This window comes from Lacerta agilis, chromosome 3 (genome assembly GCF_009819535.1).
Source record: "Lacerta agilis isolate rLacAgi1 chromosome 3, rLacAgi1.pri, whole genome shotgun sequence".
Taxonomy (NCBI): Eukaryota; Metazoa; Chordata; class Lepidosauria; order Squamata; family Lacertidae; genus Lacerta; species Lacerta agilis.
In genome coordinates this window covers 67,652,814-67,677,796 of record NC_046314.1, presented here as the reverse complement: position 1 = coordinate 67,677,796, position 24,983 = coordinate 67,652,814, and the positions used below count along the sequence as shown (strand labels likewise).

General features: G+C 39.7%; 1 protein-coding gene across 1 annotated transcript in view; it reads left to right on the top strand.

Moving 5' to 3' along the window:
- The window catches only part of PRKN (parkin RBR E3 ubiquitin protein ligase), a 494,073-nt gene that overhangs the window by 180,517 nt on the left and 288,573 nt on the right, over nucleotides 1-24,983 (top strand). The window contains 1 exon segment of the mRNA XM_033144126.1: nucleotides 7,320-7,403. Coding sequence (XP_033000017.1) covers nucleotides 7,320-7,403 — 84 coding nt within the window.

Sequence of the window (24,983 nt, the reverse complement as noted above, 5' to 3'; positions counted from 1 at the left end):
GTAAGCTCACACTTGTGATCATTTAACTTGTGTGTATTCAGCTTTACATGTGTGCCAAATTTAAAAATAAAAAGGTGGCAGGGTTCCAGCAAAATGACATTATCAATTCCACCACCAGTGACCCCAATGGGTTTTGACTATACACAATTTTGGATTTAGGCCCAATCCCGATAATTTAAGTAAATTGTGGGACTGTTGTACTTTATAACACTTTATAGCTCCGAGAGGCTGTCAAAGTGGCTTACAAAATATTTGTACAATGCCATCACTTTCCAGTGAAGTATAGGAAAGATTAACAACATGCTGTGTCCACATGGAACCAGGATTATTTAGGCAGCATATCCTGCCCTCATCCTTAGTCTTCCCTGCTGTTGTCCTGTTGTCATTAGACCTCAAGGACAAGGGAGTGAGGCTGAACATCTAGAACTCACTCAGCCTGTAAGTGAGGCAAATCCTTCCTTGCTGGCATTTGCTAGGCAGGTCCCACTAATGGCCTCTTACTTCTCATAAAACATCCTGAAGCCATTTAACAATAAAAACTATATAAATACAATTTCAAATCAATGCTGGTAAAAACTGGGATAAAAATCTCACTGGGAAAAGGGCTCTGAAAAACTGTCATGCACTGGCCTGGAAGCACCAGCCAGGGAATCCCCAGGGGAACCCCAAAGGGACACCACAGGAGAAGAAGCCTCAGAGCCAGAGAATAGGTGGTGGGGCAGCAGTGAGTGGAGAGAGGGAGAAGAGGGGGCAGAATGGGAAGGAGTAGGTGTCAGAAGCAGAAGAGGCAACAGGGCTTAGTGAGCAAGAAGAGGCTGGGACAGAGAGCAGTTCAGAATCAGAAGCAGGAGAGGAGCTGGGTCAGGAGACAGAGATGATGCAGGCTGCTGAAGAATCCATGGAATCTCCTTCTGCTGCTGCAACAGTCAGCTCCCCTTCCCCCCTTGTCTCACAGAACACTCAGAGAAATGAAGAGGGTGGAAGCCAAACATCCAGTGCGGCTTCTGTTTCCAACAGTTTTGGAAGTCGAAGGGACTTCCAGAACAGATTCCGTTTGGCTTCCAAGGTACGACTGTATATAGTAACCCTTTAATAATCTATAGGCTTGTTTTGGAAATAGCACAATGACAATATATCAACATTTATACCAGCTAAACACTCTCCCCAATTCTTTTGTTGTCCTCCTTTACATAAAACTTCAGGCCAGTTAAACTAGCTAGAATGGTGTTCTTTTTATTATGTAAATAGGCTTTAATATTTTTATGAAGTATTTGCCTTCTCTTTTATTGTATTTTTAAAAAGCTAGATTTTCACAGCAACAAGCCAAACATAAGCAGGCAAAACAGAAATGTCTTCGGAAAATAACATGATGATTTCTGGGGTTTATAAATTCAGATAAGCATGCTTTGGCTGTCTGGATTATTAATAAGATTAGCCTTTGTTTGTTTCTGATGTTCTAATTCAGGAGAAGGAATTAGCTTGCCATATGCTTATTACTGGTCTCTTCTTATTGATAAAGACTTGCCCATTGTTGTTCGATATAGACAGTTCTGTATGCAGAGTGATTCATAAAGTAACACACACACACACACACACACACAATTTGTGTTCCAACAGAGTTAAATAATATAGTATGTTGTTGACTTCCTTCTCTCTTCCCAGCTATAAATCACAAAATATTTTAGCTGGTGTGGATGCTCTGATTTGAAAGGATGCATGTGCATGAATGCTGGTGTAGGAAATTAGGTGTTAGTATCTCCTAGAATTAGGATTCAGGTATCAGGGACCAAATGTTTTTAGTTGCCCCTTGTCATCATTAGTTCTTAGCTTGAAAGCTATTGACATTTATCCAAGATGACAGACAATTCACCTGACTTCATATTTTTTTGCTAGCTGCTTGCTCTCATCCTTGGCTCAAAATCTCTTTGTGTTTCTCATGAGCGTGTTTTAAGCCCAGATTCCAAGGAAGCAGATAACAAGTTTGTAATGAGCACACAGGATAGGAAAAATAAAAAAAATAAAAAATCCATTAGGAATAGGTTACCTCTCATAGTAAAGTAAGTTTCCCGCCGCTACACAAATATACAGGGGTTAAGGTTCCCTAAAGAAACAGATAATCATATGGCACTTTGGTGAAATGTGTGATTCATTTTAGGATGGAGCTTATGTTATGCAGGTAAACACATGTTTCCTGAGAAGATGTGACAGTTAATGTGAATGACTGTGTAGTATGTTTGCAGTGAAGAATGTTGAGGAGAAGAGGAAGTCCTTTCACCTCCTTTCACCTACAGATTCTCCCTTGGAAAAAAAGCTTCTGCTTTGAGAACTCAGCTAAGGAGAATTTGATGATGATGATGATGATGATGATGATAAAAATAAAAATAAAAATAGACAAACCCAAGCAAACACACATGAGCTGGAAGAATCATTTCCAGGGAATAATTGACAGGCGGGGAAAAGATTTGGCACCTCCTCTCAGTCATTGATTTTTTGCCATGCAAATGCCCCCTCCCCACCCTTACAAAACTATTACAAAGTAAAGATAGAGTTGGAATCCTCTCCTGCCCCCTACCCTTATATAGGTAAACAATTTGTCTTATGCATTCAAAGTAAATAATCTATGGGTCTTTGACTGCAGCACTGGAGCAAATCTATCAAAATCTTTTCTTGGATGAATTGGGTGTTCTATTCCTTATTTGTATGTATTTCCTCTAAAATAATATTTCAGTAACATATTCCAGGTGCAATTGGTAAACTTTATAAATAGCAAATATGTATGCTAATATGTTTTATGGTTTTAATATGTTAATGACATTTCTTGTTGGATACATATTTTTCTTTTTGAATTGATACACAGATTCTTTGCTTCTCTCTGGCACACTTGATAATATTTAGTCCCCCACCCACGGATGCTGATTTTGTGCAAAATAAGAAATGGACTAGGTAGCAATCTGTTTTCTTCAGGTATTGTGTGAAATCTTGATTTTACGGTTTTAAAGTGCAGTATCTGAGGAGTTGTGATAGAGCATTTTCCAGAACTGGACCTTTTTGGGGGTCAGGATGGATTTTAACCATTTTTATATATATTACAGAAAATTCAAGACTGTGGTACTGTATAGACATTTTGTTTCAGTGAAAATTGGATTACTTAGGGGCTGCTTCTCTCTGCATATTCATTTAGAAGGGACTTGAATTTTATTTATTTATTGGCGTCTTACAGTGTTAGTCCCACAAAAACTGTTTTAGATAAAGCCATGCATATCAGTTACCATATTTAAACCAGTTTTAATTATTTGGGAATATTCATAGAGAGGCTGTGGGGATCTACTTTCCCTACATCTTTGATTTATTACCTCTTGTGTATACTTCAGTGTGGCACAAATTATTTACATGGTGGCGCAGCACAAATTGTTATTTAGAAGACAAGGTTGCTAATTATTGTTGTTAATAGCAGAAATGCAAATCAAAGTCCTTGATTTGTATATTAAGTTGTCTTGGTGAGCTTATATGCAAATATGTCTTATTATGAGTGCTTTAAGTAAAAATGTGCTCAAAACTGAGAATTCACATGCAGGGAGAGATTAGAGGACTCCCTCAGGGTTGGAGAATCTTTAGTAAAAAGGGTATTTTGTTGTTGCTTAAGCCAATTCACAGAACAATAAAAAATCATTAATATTAATATTTTAGGTTTCTGTGTATTTTGTTCCAGATGAGTAGCAAAGTTTGTAGTTTGCACCAAAATAAACATTTGCACACAGATTAATGCTTAAAAGGTAGCCATTAATCATGAATAAATGATGTGATTTTTGCTCATCCTGCCATCCAACTTGCAATCCAAAGGTGAAATGGAATGAGAAACTGGGTTCAATTAAACACAGTTCCAAGGCACACTGAGACCATTTTTAGACAATCACACACTATGAATCAGCAAACCAGGAAGTATTCTGTTAACCATATTTTCTTGTTTTGTCAAAACTGGGAAACTAAATAATTCATAGCTTTTGAATGAGCCAGAATATTTATACAAGGTTTGTAGTTTACATAATATTCTGGCTTGTTCCAAAACTTTTTAAACTTAGTTACTTGAAGAATTCCTGATTTATTTGCTCCAGCGATGGAAGAGCAAAGGAGCTACTTGCACAGTCAGAAGGTTTAAGCCAATATATGACTTAGTCTGTTGCCTAATCTTTCTTACATTAGCCCACTCTTGAGTGAACCCATGTTGCTGGAATCCATTCACTGCATCAGTGCTACGCTAGAGCAGTGATCAAATTGTTTTGGGATTCAAATAATATTCCTTGTTGCTGCTTCTGAGTAAAATTTAATGAGAAGAGGCATGACAATATTCCATTTTAAGAACAGAATAAGAGCCTCCTGGATCAGGCCAATGGCCCATCTATTCCAGCATTCTGTTCTAACAGTAGTTAATCAGATGACTGTTGGAAGTCCAACAGGATTCAAGCACAACATTCTCCCCTCCTGTGGTTTCCTGGAACTGGTATTCAGAAGCATTGCTGACTCCAGCTGTGGATTGCTGTGTTGCTATACTTTAGCAAGTAAATTTTCTGGAGTAGAAGAACAAAAACACACTTCTTGAATCCTAGCAAGATTTATTTTAACATTTTGAAGTCCATATTTCTGTGTCATTAGAAGTGCCCATGTCAGCTAGCAAGCACCATTTGAAAATAGTTCAACTTTTAGACAGTAACTGTCAAGCTAGAGCAACAGATACAAATTTCAGAAAGGAGGGGAAGCAAGGCAATCCAAGATTTTACATGCTCATCAAAATCAAAAGATTTTTTAACTGGCATCACAATGTCTGTAAAGTAGGCAGCAGACTGATCTCCTAGGGAAGGAAGTACCACAACCTGAACAGATTTGCAGGCTTGTATTGTAAGAAGCAATCATTTAAGACAAGTAGTGACTTGCCACCAACTTGTGTTGGATTGGAGAATAAGCTAAACAAAAATCAGGGACAGTTAAGTTAATTTTCTGAACCAGTCTAAGAAGAGGCCACTGTTGCCACCACCTCTGCAGGAATCAGTAATAGGTCAGTACCACTAATTGTCAGGAAAAGGAAAGGAATTATGCTGACTGGGCTCACTTGTGTGCAGGGAGCCCAGTTTCACTGCAGCTGCGCAGAAGCAGGTAGTAGTGGTTGCAAATACAGGTGAGTCAGCGTTCAAGAGCGGGCCCTACTGGGATCTTAGCAGTTGCCTGGCAATGCTAAGCCTTGATGCTAGGTAATCCTTGTGCTCCTAAGGTACATCAATTTACATGCATCACGTACTTCATGCAAAGATGGCATCAGATCATTTCCCACTTCCTTTATCAAAAACAGTACCTCCCTTGTATACTGACAATGTACAATCCCCCCATTTTCAAGCTCTATGTCTAGAATAGGAATAGCATATCTAAAAACATTCCATCTTTTTTCTGATACAAAACTATTATAGGAGGCAAATTAGGTTTCCAATTTTTAATGTATTCTTAACAGGTTTAATTTAGGAGAACCATGCAATTATCGTCATCTGTTCAAACACCCTTTCCTAGGAATAAACTTGCTGCGGCACAAATGGGGCTTTCAACAACCTAGAGTCAGACACAATACTTCAGATGTGGTCTGACCAAGGCAGAATAGAGTGGTACTATTACTTCCTTTGAGCAGTACACTATGGGGCCTGGAATACACCTACACATAGCATCTGTGCAGTATAACAGGGCAAGGACTTGGTTAGCAGATCTGAGAAGCTACTGGAGAAGGGACCATCTCTTACACTCACAGTTGGACTAAACACAAAGCTTCCCCATAGCTAGAAACCTCAAGTTGACGCATGGCACCTGAAGGATATTTGCAGGATATATAGCCTGGCCACATTCCCTGAAGATAAATAATTCTTCCCTCATCTGTATTCAGTTGTTCATATGTTAATAGTAAATTATTTGCAAGTAATAAGTAAAATTGTGACCAAATTTTAAACACAAAATCTATACCAACCTCTTTCTTGTCAATTGCAAAGTCTCAGCAAAATATCACTTAAGTCTGTGAACCTTCTATAACTTTGGAAATTTGTAAAAAGACTATTACCATAGTTTACAACTTGCGTATAGATGCAGTAAACTTGGGCTTTAATTATTCAGTTTTCCTTCCGCAATCCTCATTTATTTACTGCATTTGCTTTATGCAAAATACCATTTAAATAGATTCCGCTTCTAAGAATTGCTTTTTTAGAATAGAATTGTTGCAGTCACACACAGATAATTCTTTCTCAGATGTTTAAATAGTAAAGATTGACCATTAGCCCTCTTCAGAAATTATGCTCCTCATTTTCAGTGAGTGTGTGAATGCCCCATATCTAACCTCCATGTATTTACTAAAGGTCTGATAGGGGAACCTTCACCCGGATGGTCTTCCTATTTGGTGGCTTATATATCTTGCATACACTTCCCCCTTTTTCTTTATTTTAAAAAATCCATGCCTCATATTTTCATCAGAACAAGTGCTTAAGTTGTCTTAGAAACAGTGAAAACTGTCTCACAGTAAGATCTTATAAAGCAACTATTTCCCTCCAAGCAAAACAACATACATAAGAGCAGCATTAAAGCAACAGAAAGGTTCTCATCTTAGCTTCCTGAAGCACTGAACAAATTCAGCTGTTTTTCTTGGTCATCTGAAAGACAAAATAAATGGTGCCAAGTGAATATGGAGAACATTCAGCAGTTGAGGAGCTGCCACAGAAAAGACACTGTTCCAGATTTCTGCCTGCCTGACCTCCAGTGGCAGTGAGGTCTCTGATGAAGATCTCAATGGGCAGGCAGGTTCACATGGGATAAAGATGTTCTTTGGATCTCTCAGACTCAGCCTCTTTTGCGCTTCATTGGTCAGAACTCAACATTTTGCATTGTGCCCAGAAAGTGGAAACTGCTTAAGATCTTTTATCTCAAGTGAAATATGTTCAGTGTGGTGAGCCCTGGCAGCTGCTATACCAGAAGTAATAATATCTAAAGTGTATTTGCATCAGTGTATTTGATTTATGGCAGTGGGAACTAAGTTAACATGAATGCATTTAATTTCACATTTCTATAGTTTTGAATCCCATATCTTTCTGTAATGTGCTTTTACATTTAATGTACATTTCACTGTATGTTCTGGATTCGTTACCTTTTTATTTTTACAGGGTTTCCTCTTTCCTTTTGTTATTTAGTGATTTAAGCAGTGTTGTTATTGCTTTTCCTGTCTCTTTTGGAGAATTCCAAAGCAGAGTAAGTGAAACTTTTCTTCTGATTTTTAAAATATATATATATCTTTTCTTTTTAAGGGTCCATCTTGCTGGGAAGATGTTCTGATTCCAAACAGAATAGCTGGTGTTTGCCAGTCAAGAAACTGCAGTGGAGAAGTAGCGGTAAGAGACTGACAAAATGTAATGACTGTCAAAAAGCAACATGACACACTTTAAACAGAAATACTAAATTGTCTCAGATTGTATATTTTTAACATAACTATGATTGATGAAGGTCATCAGTTCAGAAAAAGATAACATCAACATTTTAAAAGTGACATAGAAGTTAACTCAGTTGAGGTAGGAGTTTTCCCATGTGTGTTCTCATAACATGTCTACAGCCTGCCTCCAAATAGTCACATCACTTCTGTAGCATGAAAATGACCCTTGAAAAATAAGATAAATGCCTCTTTGAACATCTAAATACTATAAATGATCCTTCCAGCCCAATGACATGATGGAAAGTCAGCTCTTCCCCAAATAAATGCTGTTGTTTTGACTTGTCATTTTTATCTTGTCCTTGATTTTTAGCTGCAGCGCCACCAGTCCCCCCCCCCCCCAAGTGACATTTGAAATGCATTTGGAGGCATCTTCTTGGACCAAAACACCTGTGGAATTAGGAGGGAAGCTAAGAGAATGTGAGAGTAGCAACACTTGTCATGGGGGTTTTACATATCCCTACTGCTAGTGTTGTTGCCTTGGTAAAAATCAAATTTATTCTGTTGTAGCAAACTAATTTCCATTTTCATGGAATTATGCATATTGTGTGCTTGCCAGTTTTATGGCTAATGGCCACAGTTGAACTAAGCACCTTTCCCATTTATTTTCTTAAACTTATGAATGTATAACTGTGTTAGATTGTGGTTGTTAATTTTCCCCCCACAGGAGGGCAAATCCCCAAAGTTTTCCAGAGTGTTAAGATATTCACCTCTCATAACCAAACCTCTCCTATATGTGCTGAAGCATGACTTATGTCACATGTTGTTTCAAGCCATGTTCTAATACATTTTTGGGATCATCACTTCTTTTTGCCTCCAGAGTGCCTTTTACTTACAGAAAATAGGCAACCGCTGGTGGGTAATTTGATGGATTACTAAACTCTTCGTATTATGTTGTAATCATCAGGCTACATCACTTTGGATTATGGGTGCATTTATAGTCTCATCTATGATCATTGCAACAGTGACTGCATTTATAATGTGGCCTGGCACCATGCATAATTAAAAGCAGACAAAATAAATTCTGCTCTTGAAAACATCGTGATAGCTGGTGGGATTTATAACTACTCTAAAAAGGTTTAAAAGTTGTTTTTGATCTATCACTGGAAAGAAAATACTTCTGAATACTTTCTTCCAGGGGGCATATTGAGTACAGGCTGATATGGAGAATGAAGCCAGATAGCTTGCCTGCACCTTTTCCAGCAGCATTCTAGTTTTTTCTTGGGAGGAAAACCTGCTCCAAGATAATCCTTGATTATATCATGTAATTCTAACTGTAATTCTAACTTTAATCTATGATTAGAAGCCAAGATACATCTGGGTATTTCTCAGTCATGGGAATACCCTTGCCTATGTTCTGATAACCAGAATCCAATTGCTATAATCTTCTGAACATGTGATACCTTTATCCTGTAGGATTTTCACTGGGTATTATGATGGTAGGTTTTTTATTATCTTGTTGAGCACTTAAATTGATGAGGGGCACTATAAATATCTAGATTGCGATCTTAGACAACATGATTAGAGTTTTACCTCAGGATTTTGGTGTTTCATGAAATAGTATAGTGCAGACCTAGTCATTAGAAATGCTGCTACCTTTGAATTCATTCTCTACATAAAATGCACATATTTATATGCATTTTTAATCAAATGTTGGAAAATTGTGTTATCTGATTGATAGCCAAAACCCGGCCATCCATTGAAATATGAAATTTGATGAATGTTTCCAATGCAGTTCTTCAAGTAATGTGTACATGATTGCATATACCTGGGTAAAATGTGTGGAAAATGTATAGAAATGTGTTTATTAGAAAAATTTTGCACTAAATGCTGATTATATGTATACATATATATGGGACGCAGGTGGTTTGAATCACCGCGACGGGGTGAGCTCCCATTGCTCAGTCCCTGCTCCTGCCAACCTAGCAGTTCAAAAGCAAGTAGATAAATAGATTAAAGCGAGATGAGCGCCGCAACCCCAGAGTCGTCCGCGACTGGACCTAACGGTCAGGGGTCCCTTTACACACACACACACACACAATCACCAACAGAGGTGGAAATGGGGAGAATTTTAAGCTGGAAATATGAGAAACTGAGACAAACAAAAAATGACGGATTTGCCCATTTCCAGTAGAGAACTTGCATATGCTCAGGTGGCTCCCCCCTCTTTGGAAATACAGGCATACCTCAGAGATGTTGCAGGATCAGTTCTAGACCAAACAATTTCTCCTCCCCCCTCCCAAATACATACAAAAGTTAGGTTTACAATATACTATAGTCTATTAAACCAGCCCCCCTGGCTGCAGGGGTGGGAGAGGAAAAACTGGGTTCCAGCCCTAGCCATCTCTACTCCCATGGCCAGAAGAAGGGTGGGGGACAGGCTGCCCCAGAAGGAGCAATACCTGTAAAGCACAATAAAATGAGGTCTGCCTATAGTAGCTTCTATGATTTGTATCATGACCAAATATATGTACAGGTGAAACTGGAAAAATTAGAATATCGTGGGAAAGGTTCATTTCTTTCAGTAATTCAACTTAAAAGGTGAAACTAATATATGAGATAGATTCATAACATGCAAAGCGATATATGTCAAGCCTTTATGTTGTTATAATTGTGATGATTATGGCGTACAGCTGATGAGAACCCCAAATTAACAATCTCAACTTTGGGGTTTTCATCAGCTGGATGCCATAATCATCCCAATTTTAACAAATAAAGGCTTGACATATCTCACTTTGCATGTCATGAGTCTATCTCATATATTAAACTCCAGTAGCAAATGAAAACAATTGCTTAAATAAATGAACTTTCCCACGATATTCTAATTTTGCGAGTTTCACCTGTATCTTCAAAGCAAAACCTCCTGTAGATAGATTCAAATAAAATCTTCTGGCTTTTGCCTAATGGATACATACTTCCTCCTCAAGGGTTCAATATTATTACATGCATTGTTCATTGGGGGAAACCATCAGTGTACTATTTTTTCAACTCTGAAACTTGTAATGGGAAATTATTTTTAAAAGGCATTGTCATGTAAGGGAGCAGAGCCTTCCTGATTGTGAAATGAATGGATATTCCTGTCTCATTTTTAAAGAGCCAGGCAATTAAGTAGTCTCTTTTCCTTAGTCAAGTTGTGATCGGCATGAAAGCATCATCAAGAGTCTCTTACAGAATCACACTTTTGAGAAGGTGAGCAAAGAGACAGAACTATGACCTTGCTGAGAATCACTCTGCAGTAATTCAACCGCAGGGGACTCATCAGCCCACTGTGATGCACTGGAGAATATATCAGGCTAAGAGATTTATCCGGTCTCAGTGGGAAAATATTAGATACAGGGTTCAGATCAGTCAGAAAATGTTACATTCTGGATTTCTGGGCTCATGCAAATGACATTATTATCCAAACATGCTCTTGATCCTGTCTCTTAACTTGGTTCATGGGAAGTGCTTCAGTAATCCTGGAGGCTGCTGCTGGGTGTATCTGATTTAAGAGGCTCATAACATAGCACGTTTTTAAAAGGGTGGTGGTACATAGAGGAGAAGGCAGCCTGCAGACCTGAGTTAAAACACTCCTAGCACTTTAAAGAAAGAAAACAGAGCCAGGACATAGGAAGCAGCCATATCACGGCATTGGTCTATATAGCTCAGTATTGTCTATGGACTGAAAATAACTCTCCGGGATTTCAGGCAGGGGTCTTCCCCAGCCTTACCTGGAGACTTGAGTGTTACAATGTTCCACATACAAGGTCGGTGCTCTACCACTGAGCTATGGTCCTTTGTGAAACAGTGTGCACCTCCCTTAAACAGATGGTTCAGCATATGAGCTAAGGGTTCTTTGGAAACATTGTGCAGGGTTTCATTGCTGTACTTCCCCCTCTCTGCCTCACAATTCCATTTTTGTTTCTTTTTGAGGTAGAGAAATGGTGTGAATAGGATAATGATGCAATTAGACATTTGTGTGGAGGCCCTGACATGTATGCTATCATCTACTGGTACATGGTGGAGAGGGTGATATGCTGCTGCTCCACCATATGAGGACCCCAGGTAGCACCTGAATTTAGGCTACGTCTCCATTTATGTTGTACATTAAAATTATGTGCTTATTGGTGGATTTGGCTGTCCATATGGTGGATCAGGGAGACAGGATCTACTCCTCCTGAAAAAGCATTGCAGCACAGCCAACTCATCCAAACCTCCCCATCAGTTCAGCTTCAAGCACCTGACCACCTGACCATGACTGTGTTTTATCTCCACTGTCTGGTCAAAGTACCTCCAGTCTGCTTGGAGGCATCAGTCATAGCAGAGGGTCAGGTGACGGGTGGGAAGGAGACTTTCCTTCTCCTTTTCTCTGTCCTTTGAAAGGCCAGAGTGGAGTGGCAGAGGAATGGAGTGCCCTTCCACTGCCCTAGTCCCTCCCTTCCCTGTGGTTTTGCAAATGCCAATTTGGCATTATTTCAAGTGGCTTAGCATATTCAACTTGGGAGGGCTGAGGTTTGTAAAATATGCCAGTAACTCTGTTAATGTCAGTGGGACTCTTTCGAATTACGTGGCTAGCTTTAGGTAATGTTCCAAATAAAGCCTAACATTGTGGGTAAATAAGTGAAAATGGCCCATCAGAATGGCTTCCGTGTCACTGAGATCACTTAAAGTGCTGGCCAAGGAGCTTGAAAGGATACTTGGAAGTGCACCGAAGTGTTTCCAGTGTCACTATGCCTCAACGCATCCTTGAAGGGCTCTGCTATGGCTTGAAATTTTATAGTGAGGAAAGAAAATAGACTCTGGGTGGCCTGTTATCCACAGTCTATTATGTCAGTGGTCTGTAACAGCTGCTTTTGGAGCCTGGGTAGCCTGTTATGCCAATCTGCCATTAATCTCCTGATCAATGATACAGCTTACTGTAACAGCTCTTTCTGGAGCTTTTAAGGCACGGTGTGTGAATGAATGCTCTGGGAGTTTTGAAGTCTTGGAGCATTAGCAGGGGAAAGTCTATGTTCAGATTTTTGGACCGTGTTTGTAGATTACGTTTATCTTCCAAAAAGTATTTACGAAAGCGAGGTAGTGTCAACCTGACCTGCTGCTGGGCTGGGACTTGGAGACTGTGGTGCAGCTTGTTAATTTGATCTTGATCCAAGCTGAGGACTGGTGCATAACATGTCTCATCTTATGAAAGGGCAGGAGTCATTGTGTTACTGTTCTTTTAGTCATCCTCGCTGGCAAGTATTTGGGCAACTAGTTTAGGACCCAAGTCAAACTGGAAAGCTGTCATATGTCAGGAAGCTGAAACTAATTGGTATGCTCAGTTGTGTGTGTGCCTGGGCCTCATATTGTCCAATAAGCATTTTAAATGTGAATGGGGATTTGGGCAGAGAATATTCCCTGAAAGTAAAAACCCTAAAATCTTAATATTTTTTCACACTGGTTCATTGTTGTTCGTAACAGTGAATGTCTGCAGCTTTGGCAATGGTTCTTGTTCCTCCTAGTAACAATCATCCGCTCACATTGCCAGTTGGATTTGACTGTGCCTGCCTTATAAATTAGCCCTAAGTTATCTGTCTGCTTCTAAAAAGGCAAAATTATAGCCTGTGCTTTGCTCCTAAATGAGGTTAGTGGAGGATGGATGGAGCCCTCCATCCCTCTGTTGCTACCCTCTTGTGCAATTTAAAAGCACAGTGGTAAGAATAAAAATAGCAGGCTGGAAACACAGCAAGGTTATGGAAGAGGTGCTAAACATACCCTTCCACTATACCATGGAAGCGCAGCATCTTCAACATAGTGTCAGTTCACTCCTGACTTCAAACCAAGGGTCTCCTTTGAGAGGGAGTACAGGAAGTACTTTAAATAAGTAAATTTTAGTATTAACTCCCCACCCAGCTTGATTCAGAAACGGGTCTGCATCTTTGGAGAACACTCTTAAGAAGCCCCTTAGAATTCAAAATTTCATCCATAATGTTCACATGTTAACTTAAATCTTCATATATTTTTCATCCATTATTCTGGTTGGTAATTGCTGCTCAAGCAAACACTTCCCCAAAAGGATTTTGAAGGCTCCAGTTAACTCTGGGAAATGCCAGGCTATTTCCACAGTGGAAAATGGACCTGTGCTGTCTCTGAGCTTGCCACCCATTTGTGGGAATGCCTTTAAATTGTTTTCTGGTATATGTGGAAGCCCCTCTTCTTCTTCTTTTAAAAAATGTGTTTGTTTGTTTGTTTTAATGGATCAATACTTTAGAATTTCTACTAGACCTTGCCTTTCTTTACATGCTTGAACTTCATTCATACATTTGCAGATTGGTTGTTTTGTCTTTAATTACTATTTTAAAACATTTTGGGAGCTTACCTGCTATAGGCATTTCCTTCTCGGCACTGGCAGCATTGGCTTGCAATGGCTGTGTTGCTTTGTTCCATGTCTGCTATATAAACATGTTGTCTGGAAATGTTCTTTGTTCTGAGATGGGAGTGAACATGCAGGTGCATGTGGTTTTGCCCTTGTTCTTTCCTCATTGGATTTGCCATACTTGGCAGTTACTTACTCTAAAACGTAAATGTTGCTCGCCTTAAAAAAAAGAAAAAGACCTCTGAGCAACTTTAAAGGGTTTGCTGTGATAGCCAAAGACTGCTGGGTCTCATTCAGTAGCAGCCAGTGATTTGAGGAAAGGGATTTTGTTTCCACAGGGTGATTTCATTATATGTGATGGATAAAATATCTCAAGCAATTATATAAGAACCTGATACTATGTGTCTCAGCAGAGCAATGAGCTTATCTGTTGAAATAAAATCCCCAGTAAAATCTAAGCAGCCGACTACGTTTACAATTTATATATGAAGTTGAACTGTTCTGGTAATACACTTCCTACCTAATATAAATTATACAGTGATTTAGTGGCTCCTTTCTCTAAGGATGCTCTTGAAATTCTGATCCAAATTTATTGCAGCGTTCTGGAGTTTCAGCTGGCCTTGCTTCTGAAGTGGAATATTAGGAATTATCCTTTGTTGTTGTTTTCCAATTTTTGTGGAAAACACTGTGCATGCATAGTTTGCTACAGTTTGGTGTAGTGGCTAAGAGCGGTAGACTCGTAATCTGGTGAACTGGGTTCGTGTCTCCGCTCCTCCACATGCAGCTGCTGGGTGACCTTGGGCTAGTCACACTTCTCTGACGTCTCTCAGCCCCATTCACTTCAGAGTGTTGTGGGAGAGGAAGGGAAAGGAGAATGTTAGCCGCTTTGAGACTCCTTCGGGTAGTGATAAAGCGGGATATCAAATCCAAACTCTTCCTTTGCAAACCTCCCCCAGTACATTACCAAAGCAGACATGCACATTGATAAACTGCAAAAGAAAAAGAAGAAATGTGGATGCTGTATGTTGGATTGCATCATTTGTGTGTGTGTGTGTGAGTGCATGCATGCAGTTTTTACTGATATGGGCTTGTATGCATTGACCAGAAAATAAAAAAGCAAATTTGATTTGATTGGCTGCTATTGTATCAAGATTATATTGGGGTGGTCTTTTACCAATGTGCAGCGATATGTTTGAACATGACTAACAGCAGTCCTAACCACAGGAAGCTGGTGTAACTTAGGCCAGTGTAATTTATACCGGTGTAAATTACCCTTATCCCAAACTCCATTAGGAGCCCCAGGTTGAGCCAGCTGGTGAGTATAGGTCCTGGGTTTCAAGGATTGGGCCCTAGGTCACACAACCAAGCTGAACAGGGTTTGGAATAGGTGTAAGTCTCTCCTTGCCCTGTCCTGCCTCCACTACATCCCTTGAATATTCATTTTGGGGTTTACACTGGCATAAATTAAGCCATTTTAAGGAGCTTGCTCATTCAGAAGATCTTGATCTGATCTGGAGTAAGAGACTAACAGCCTGGCTCAGCTGAGAATGCCCAAGATTCACTAAATCAAAATTATCTCATCCCTGTGGACCTTGGTTTTGGATTGCGCGGTATAACCTTACAAAAAACCATTTCCAAGAACATAGCTTCAATTCCAGTGTTGATTTTATAGCTTTTCCTAGTTAAACAACACACACACACACACACACACACACACACACACACATAGAGAGAGAGTATTCTATCTTTCAACTAACTCCCAATTTTAAAAGTGTAACACAGTACATAACTACTCAGAATTCAATATGACTTCCAGGTAATTCAGTATGGAATTGCACCTCAAAGGCTGCAATCCTTTATACACTTACTAGGGCATAAGTTTCAGTGCTTTTTTCTGGAGGTATGCGGGTTACACATAGCCCTAAACATTTTGTGAATCTTGGTACTTTTGTCCATTTACTTTATTTATTTCCCCACGATTTGAACTATAAAATGGTGATTTTCTTAGGTCAAAATGAGAGTACCCCTAAACATTTTTTAAAATAAAAAGCACTGGTAAGTTCAGTTATATTCAGTGGAGCTTACTAAGTAGATCTGTATAGGATTTCACTGACCCAGGAGCATCAGATATAGGACAGAGTGAATAATAATAATAATAATAATAATAATAATGGGAAAATATTTTGACCCCTGCTTTTCAACAAGAAAAGTCAATTTTGTTAATACTTCTAGGGCCTCAGTGATGTGCTGTATAAAATGAATATTCTGCCATGGTAGAAATACACACACACACCTTGAAGTAAGATTACTTCTGACCATATTGAAAGAAATCTTGGTAGAAAAGAATAAAAAAGGGGGAGACAAGTAATACATTACTTTCCCATTAAGCAAAACTTTGATAGAAGTCAAAGTCATTTCCAGTCCAGCAAAAAAGTATGATATAACAAAAAAAAACCAATTTTCTCTTTCATAAAATATGCATTGTCTTTTGTACAATGCTAATAAATTTTGAAATGACGATTTTGAACTGTTCTAAAAACTGAAAAGAACATCACTGGGATATTTGTCTTTTCTAACAATCACTCATGATCCCTACTATTGTACATGGGTGTTTATCCTATTTTATTTATTAATTTTAAATTAGCAATATGTGTGGGTGGGTGGGGGTGGGTTACACAGTTGAATAAAGTGAAGAGTTATTGGCATCAGAAGAGATGAGTCAGATACCCACTCATAAGGACATACTGAAAACCTTCTTATACCAGGTTTGAGTAATAACTTATCTGTCCCCCCTAAGCTGAATGCAATTCACCTGGCATACTTTCTGGTTTATCTAGAACAGTAATGGGGAACAGGCATAGTTGGACTCTCACTACCACCATTCCCAGCCAGCATGGCAAATAGTCAAGGATGATGGGAGTTGTAGTCCACACGTTTCCCGTGCTTGATCTAGCAGAAAAACTCATTTTGCTGTGTATCTGGAACTATGAAAACAGAGTGGTATGTCATCAAATGCCACAATATCAAAAACTGCTGGTTAGCGTAGTCTGCAGAAGTTTCTCTACCCATTTTTTAAAGGCATACATCATGAGTTTTTGTTTGTTTCCTTTGTAAACCCCTCTGAACTAGATGAAAGAACACAACCTGAGTGTCGAATTAATGTAAAAGACTTTGAATTTATATGCAATCCCAGATTCACTGTCTCTGATACAGTTTGAATTATTGTGACTAGTTATTCAAGGGATACAAGGCAGCTGGGGATGGGTGGAGGAAAATGGCTGGATGACATTGCATGTATTAACTTTCTTTTCTAGATTATGTTCACTTGAATCTCTTTGAGAAATATGATTTTATGGATATGCGTTGTCGTGTAGATTAGTTCACCAATGTTATAGTTTCCTTTCCTGTTTTAGTGTACTTGTGTAATTATTATGTGGCTTTGATCAGTGGCTTTTTCTTGAAGGCTTGGTTAGTTTGTTTGAAAAGGGAAGGGCACACAGATCTGACAATAAAGTGTTTCTTTTCCTCTTCTAAGTGAGACATTGCCAGAGGACTCAGTCTGTTAGTGTATTTGAACTTTTCCTTCATGGAGCCCCTTTGGAGTCTTAAATTGGCATACAAATTCAAATCTGATTGCCTGTGGAAATTAAGCCTGGAGGAATGGATGGTTTCTCTACAGGAAACACTTGATAATAAAATTGAACAGTTGGATTCTACTTTGAGGGCTGATATATACATGTAAGACCTGAAAATCAGCAGCGATGTCTAGCATAAGATGATGGAGATACATTTTAAATAGCTTCTTTGATGCCAAGCTTTATTTGTAGCTCATATTAGACCATACATATCTTTAACAATCTATATGTTAATGCAGTGGATTGGGTTCAATACAGCTAGGATGAATCGTGACCTAAATTTTATTGCTGCCACTTACCTCCTCAAATAATTCAGGCTGGATTCAACAAACTATGACCTCTAGCTATGGTTTTGCAATTTTCATGTGATACTGCCCAGGCATGCAAAAGGAGGATGCGGACAGTTGAAAATGGATTTAATCATGGCTTCAATTTTTCTAACTACATCAAATGATGTTGGTAGAGAGAGGGGGGGGGGAAATATTTTTGTGGTATAACTTGTCTACAGAGGAGGACTGGGATGAACCATCACAGGATGCTTACACTAAATAGGACTGTTGGTCCATCTATCTCAGGATTGTCTACATACTGACTGACAGTGCTTCTCCAGGGTTTCAGAAAGAGGTCTCTCTTGGCCCTTCCTGGAGATGCCAGGAATTGAGTGGGACCTTCTGCATGCAAAGCAGATGATCTGCCACTGAGTTAATGACTCTTCCCCAGTAATCATGTCCAAAACCCCTCTGTAGCAGATACTTCATTTATTTAAAAGGCTAAGTAAACTGCTTAATATTTCAAAAATATTCAATGGTGCAGAGTCTAAAATATAAGCAATAAATCATTAAAGGAAAAACAGAACCTCAAAACAATAATACAGACACATGAAAGCAATTGGAACAGAAATTCAGACACATAAACCAGGGTATATAACAACAACAACAACAACAACAACAACAACAACAACAACAACAACAACAACAACAACAATTTATTATTTATACCCCGGCCACTCTGGGCAGCTTTCAACTGAATATTAAAAACAATACAGCATCAAACATTAAAAACTTCCCTAAACAGGGCCACCTTCAGTTGTCTTTTAAAAGTAAAATAGTTGCTTATTGCCTTGACATCTGCTGGGAGGGCGTTCCACAGGGCAGGCACCACTACCGAGAAGGCCCTCTGCCTGGTTCCCTGTAGCTTTCCTTCTTGCAGTGAGGGAACCGCCAGAAGGCCCTTGGCGCTGGACCTCAGTGTCCAGGCTGGACGATGGGAGTGGAGACACTCCTTGTGGATCAAGGAATGCATGGGGAAAAGATAAGTAAGTCCTCATATGATGTTTGAAACAATTCACAATTGCAGCTTCACATAAGGCAGAGAGGGAAGAGCATTCTACAGTATAGGGGCCCCAGCAGAAAATGCCCGTTTTTGGGTCACTGCCCTATGAGGCTCTGTATAGTGTGATAGCACAAGTAGAATTTCTCCAGATGGTATAAATGCTCTTACAGGCCAGGTGGTCTTTCAGGTAACATGGTTGTGTTGTTCAGGGCTTTGTACATTAAAAGGATGTTGAACATGGCCTGGTAGGTGATCAGTAGTTGTCAAGTACATCAGGGTCCAGGGAGGGCTTCCCACAAGATAACTGCCACTCCCCCACTAGCTTGAATGGGCAGGGTTCCAGAAAGCATGGTTCAAAATGCAGCTGCAATGTTGCTGGCCAGAGTTGTTTTTTATTTGAGATTGTAAGCTGTTTTGTGGCAGAAGTATTTTTTTAAATACTTGTTGTCCCAAGACACTCTCCTTGCCCCTTTGCTTAATTTGTGAAATTCCACAAAATTTCATTTGAAAAAAAAATGTAGGAAGGGACTAGGAAACCTCTGGTCCTCCAGATATTGCAGGACTCCAAGTCCCACCAGCATGGCCCATCGTCACTGAAGGTTGGGAGCTGTAGTCTGGCAACATCTGGAGAGCACCAGATTTCCCATTCCTGATGTAGTGAGAGGGAATACAGTCACTCATGTGGGCAAAAATGTTACATAACAAATTGTACTATTACTGCTGATAATAATGTATATCTCCATGTTTAGTCGAAAGCATTTCCAAGTAATGGGCAGCAATAAGTTCTTGGGTAGTTCAATATAAAGACATTGAAAGTGCACAAAAAATTGAATATGACCGTTGACGATAGAGCGATGTGAGTGTCTCTCTCCAATTTCTGCTTTCTGTCTGTGTGCTGACTGACTGAACTCACTGCCCTTTTCAGAATGCCTCTGGCGAAGTCGGAGAAAAGACCTGCTATTCATGATAAAAGCTCTTTGGGCTCAGTCTCCTTTGCCAGTTCTTCATCAAGGCTGTCCAGATCCAGTACGCTTGGTCTCAGTTAATAGATCAACTCTGACCTTTGTGGGAGAGAGAGAGTGGGGAGCGGGGGTGAGAAATGTATGAGAACACTTTTAAAAATATTTCTGAATGAGGTGCTAGGCCACAGAGGGGAAGTTATGATTCTGCATGCAATTTCATCACACTGCCTTTTCCCTGACTCAGTGCATGAGGCTTTGGATAATAAACTAAGTCTGAAAGAGACACTTGGGGGTGGGGTCTCAGGTGTGATCCCCCAAAGGTGCCCAAGAGGGCTTGACTTCAGTGGTAGATGGGGATGGGATAAGATAAGGGAGTGAGTCTTAGACTTGAACCCTCCCTGTGTCTTAGGGATGGGAGCAAGACAGGACTGAGTTTTGGAACAGACTTGAAAGTCAAACCAATCTGTTACAAATGTTTCAAAAAATAGGTTGTTTAACAGCGGGTATTTTGAATCAAGCTAGAGGGAGAGTTGATGGGTGAGTTCTCTCTCTCTCTCTCTCTCTCTCTCTCTCTCTCACACACACACACACCTAGCGTGTTAGCCTGTTCTTCCAAGTACTGCATAGAAAATAGAAGGTTACTTCATTGAAGCAAAATGCTAATTGCACACAGACCAAGAGACTGGATAGTTTGAGAGTTAACTGTACTACAATGGATTAAGTTCTTTGAGGTTTGTAGCCAGCCTGTTAATCAGCAAACAAATATTATCTGGATTTAATTTTGGGGAGAAATGTTACTTGTATATTTGGTCATCATGCTTTTTATGGCAATATTGTCTCTTAAAAACAAACAATTTTTTTTATAAGAATTTATTAACATTTTTCTTATTACAACACAAACCCATACCCACACCTACATTTATACACATACAAATCCTATACACACCCAAAACAAATACCAACACTGCCAAGTTTCTTCTTCTTCTTCATTAAACTTCTCTTCAGAAAAAAAAAAAATTCTTGTTCCAAATCTTGACCAGACTTCCCCTGCCTTTTCACCTTTGGTTTTATCCCCTTAATCTATTTATTTTAACCACTTCTTTTTTTAAAAAAAAATAAAACAAAATTTAAACATGATTTTATATATAACATATAGTAGTCATTTTACTCCACCTTATCTATAATTCATCTTATATTAGTTTTCTTACTAATACCCCATTATTATCATACAACATCGTAAATCCTCATGAATAATTCTTATCTTATTCCTTACTTATTCTTCTATCCTATAGTCTGCTGCTAGTAACATAGAACCTCTGACATCTCCTTTACTTATTTAAAAACGAACAGTCTAAATACGCCACCGGTCTACACTCCTGTTTCGAATTACCGTATCCAACCGTTTTATATTCAACTTAAATGCATCACCCCACTCCCCGTCTATCCATTGTCTTTCTCCTGATGGTGCCAGAGTCTAATTTCCAGTTGCCTTCTTTCCCCGAATAGCCACAGAACCAGGCACAATTCCAAACGCTCCTTGCAACGAACTTCAGGGTGTCCAGCTCCCCTTTTCCCAGCTGCTCTGTTACTCCAAACCGTGCCATTTCTTCTTGAGAATTTCTTAATTCTTTGTCCCATGCCCTCGAGCTCACACCTCGGGGGCTGGATATAACAAAACTTGTCGCCGTCTTGGGGCTGCCACCCCCAAAAACGAAATCTTTTCTCCAGAGTAGCCCTGTCATTTCTCTCCATCTTCCTGTCAACCCTCTCAGCTCATTGCAGAGGTTTTCTTCCAAAGTGTCAAAATACTCAAAAGTCTCCTCTGTGGGAAATTCATCTCTTTTCAAGCCCCCACACAAGGCTTTCACTTTCCGACAAAGAATCTCCAGCCTCAACTCAAGTAGCCTTTGTTCATCCGTCAGAGTGGAGTTCAAAACAAGTTTACAGACAAAGCCCAACATAGTAGAGGGGGGGTAGGGGCGAGTGTCATGTTACAGTTCCTATCTCCATGTCCTTCCTTTTGTGAAGGTTGTTTTCCACCTCGATTGGAACTTTTCGTCGCCATTTTTTGAAACCAGGATGCAAAGATCGAAGCTTTAAAACGGATATATCTTTCGCTCCTTTACTCCCCAAAGGGAGATTGTAACAGTGTCACTCTTCAAAATTTAAATACTTTGTAATCCATTCATTAGCAACAGTCACTCAAACTGGTTAGCTTCTTCTAACCAAAGGGAGAGAGGCAGGCTGCCTTTCTTCTTCCCCCCGGATCGCTCAAAACGCATATTGTTTAGTCCAATCTGGTACTTACGACCACCGGGTTCTTCGGAGCTATACATCGCAGGTAGAACTCGACGCTCATCTCGGGATTTGTCGCCGCAATGTCACCCCGGTTGGGGCATATCCCCTATAGCCCGGCTCCATGGTCCCTTCACCCCCACTCCCCCTTTACAGGGGGTGCGGGGGAAGGGTTCGGAGCCACAACGGGCTCAGCCGGGGAGCCCAGGGTGCGGGACGCTCTTCCCGCACCCCAACCGGAGCCCCGCTATGCGGTTGCGGGGCTCCTAACCCCCGGGGTGGACTGGGCGCTTCGCAGCCGAAGCAGCCCCGACCACCCGCTATGGCGCCGCCGCCGGAAGTCGTCTCTTAAAAACAAACAAAAAGGGATTATGCACAGGACGTACATCTATTGGCTGCTTTACAAAAACTGATAATTTCCTTTTTGTTAATAACTTGCACAGCATTCTACACAGAGAGCACACACAAATATAATTCAAAAATAATTAGCAACATTTTTTCCAAAATGCAGATTAATTACTAATGATGAAAGTTATAATATCTGGTCTCTGGAGATAGCAATGTAGCTAACTACAACTTAATGGAATATCCATGTGTAAGAAATGTGGTAGCTTCTTACGTGCCATAATTTCCTTCCCTGCTAATAAAAGAAGCTTGTCAGAAATAATAGCACAGGTTCGGTGGGAATTGCTTTGAGCGTAGCAGCAAACTCCGCCAAGGGTGTTGATGATAGAAAGGGCTTAATATTGCAGAATGATACCTATCCAGTGGAAATGAATGTTTCTGATGGCAGAGGCCTCAGCTGTGCCTAGACAGGTGGAAAGTTACCGTTGGTGGTTCTCTTGCCAGCAGAAGCAAACAGAAAGCCATTATATGGCACATTTGGGAGATGGGGATAGTGTACCTGCAGCTTTAGATCTGCTGCACTCAAAGCCTTTGCATCCCCCAAGGGACTCAATTCTTTGGTCCCTCAGCTATGCCAGCCTGGAGCTGGCATAGTGAAAAAGAAAGAAAAACTGCTCTTACACACACCTGTTCTGCTTTGCCTGGTGCAAGCTCACAGGGCTTGTGATTCAGCAATCGATCCATCGCTGCACTCCTCCCCAACCCCACTTAGGATTACTCTGTAACTCCCCAGAAACTAAACCCACATTATATCAATTTAAACTTCATATCTAAATCATATTATTGATTAAATGCCTAGCAGTTCACCGTAGTTACAGCGTATTCTGTTACAAATCTGAAAGGGACTTGAGGGCCATTAGCTCCACTCTTGCCATGGGAATGACATTAACAGTGCATCCTACAGTTTGAAAGCATACCAGTGCGAGTAGATAAATAGGTACCGCTGTGGTGGGAAGGTAAACGGTGTTTCCATGCACTCTGGCACTTGTCACAGTATTCCATGCGCCATAAGCAGTTTTGTCATGCTGGCCACGTGACCCGGAAAATCTGTATGTGGACAAACACCAGCTCCCTCAGCCTGAAAGCGGAGATAAGCTCCGCACCCCATAGTCAAATTTGACTAGACTTAACCATCCAGGGGTCCTTTAGCTTTACCTTTTACCTTACTCAGAAGTAAGCCACATCAAGTTCCATGACAGTTATTCCCACTTAAGTGAGTGCATAGGATTGTAGCCTACAAATAATAATGGCAGAAGGACAAATTATTGGAGAAAGTTGTCTTTTTAAATTCTCCAACTTTAAAATTAATATCAAGTTCATGATACAGAACCATATCTTTACCAGTGGTATTACACCTCTGCAGGAATAAAATATGTTTAAGGAAATGTAGGTGAAAACAATGTGTGAACACTGATTTTATGTGTGTTTTGGTGAAACTGCAAGTCATTAACCATTAGTATTGACACCAAATCCCAAAGTCAGTGATCCCAAATTCTTGATAAATATCCAGATAAATGTTATTAGGGCAAAATAGAAGGAGAGGAAGAAATTGTGTGCTTTCATTATTTTATCCTTTTTACTGGGTTTTCCCAGCATTAGACTTTTTCTTAGACTCAATTTCAAGTTGGAATTCAGAAAGAACAGCACAATAATAATATTCTACAATATTCTAAAACACTTCTTGTGGTCATGATTGAATCACCACTTTGCAAGACAGACTTAAATTATCTGTTTTTATAAAATACTCAGAAAAGGGGGGTGTTGTTTTTCACATCACAATATTTTATTTTTTGGGTGAAGCAAATCTTCATGCGATGCATGTCAGACTCCAGTAGTCAACATTGCTATAATATATCTGTTCTGGTCCATCAGTTGTTTACAATGCAACATGATGTAGTGCAGTCGGCAAGTTATTCATATCATGAAGAACAATGTGGGCATGAGTTTCTCCTGGAAATGGTTCTTGCTGTTTACAGGTTTGTCAAATTTTGAAAATACCTAGTTGAAATGAATAGGATCAAATTATACCATAGAGCTGCATTCCTACTTGCTATCTATACATTAAATGACTGTGTTAAAAACAAAACAAAACAGTATGGAGGCAGCAAACTATATATTGGGGGGACAGAATCCCTTTCATCAAGAAATGTATATTCCTTATTAAATGCAGCACACAGCACAGTGTGTCATGATAGTACACTCTGTTCTTTGTTGCTGGGATATTTATGTCCTCTGTTTACACTTTGTCATACCCATAGCAGTAGATATAATTCTGTTGGGTTTACAACACTTTGTACAGAAGTGTACAGAAGCTCTCCTGTGATTTACTTTTTAACTGGGTAACTTTTTATGCTTCTGTAATTTCTTCTTGGGAGTGGGGTGTCCCCACTCCTTCTACAATAGTTAAACAGCCACATAAACATCTTCTTTTGATAAGCAACATTTCTGGTCATGTTGCACATTTCTGTTTGTATTTCCATATAAGGTTATAGACCAGATTCTTTATACTCTCAGAGCTTAAA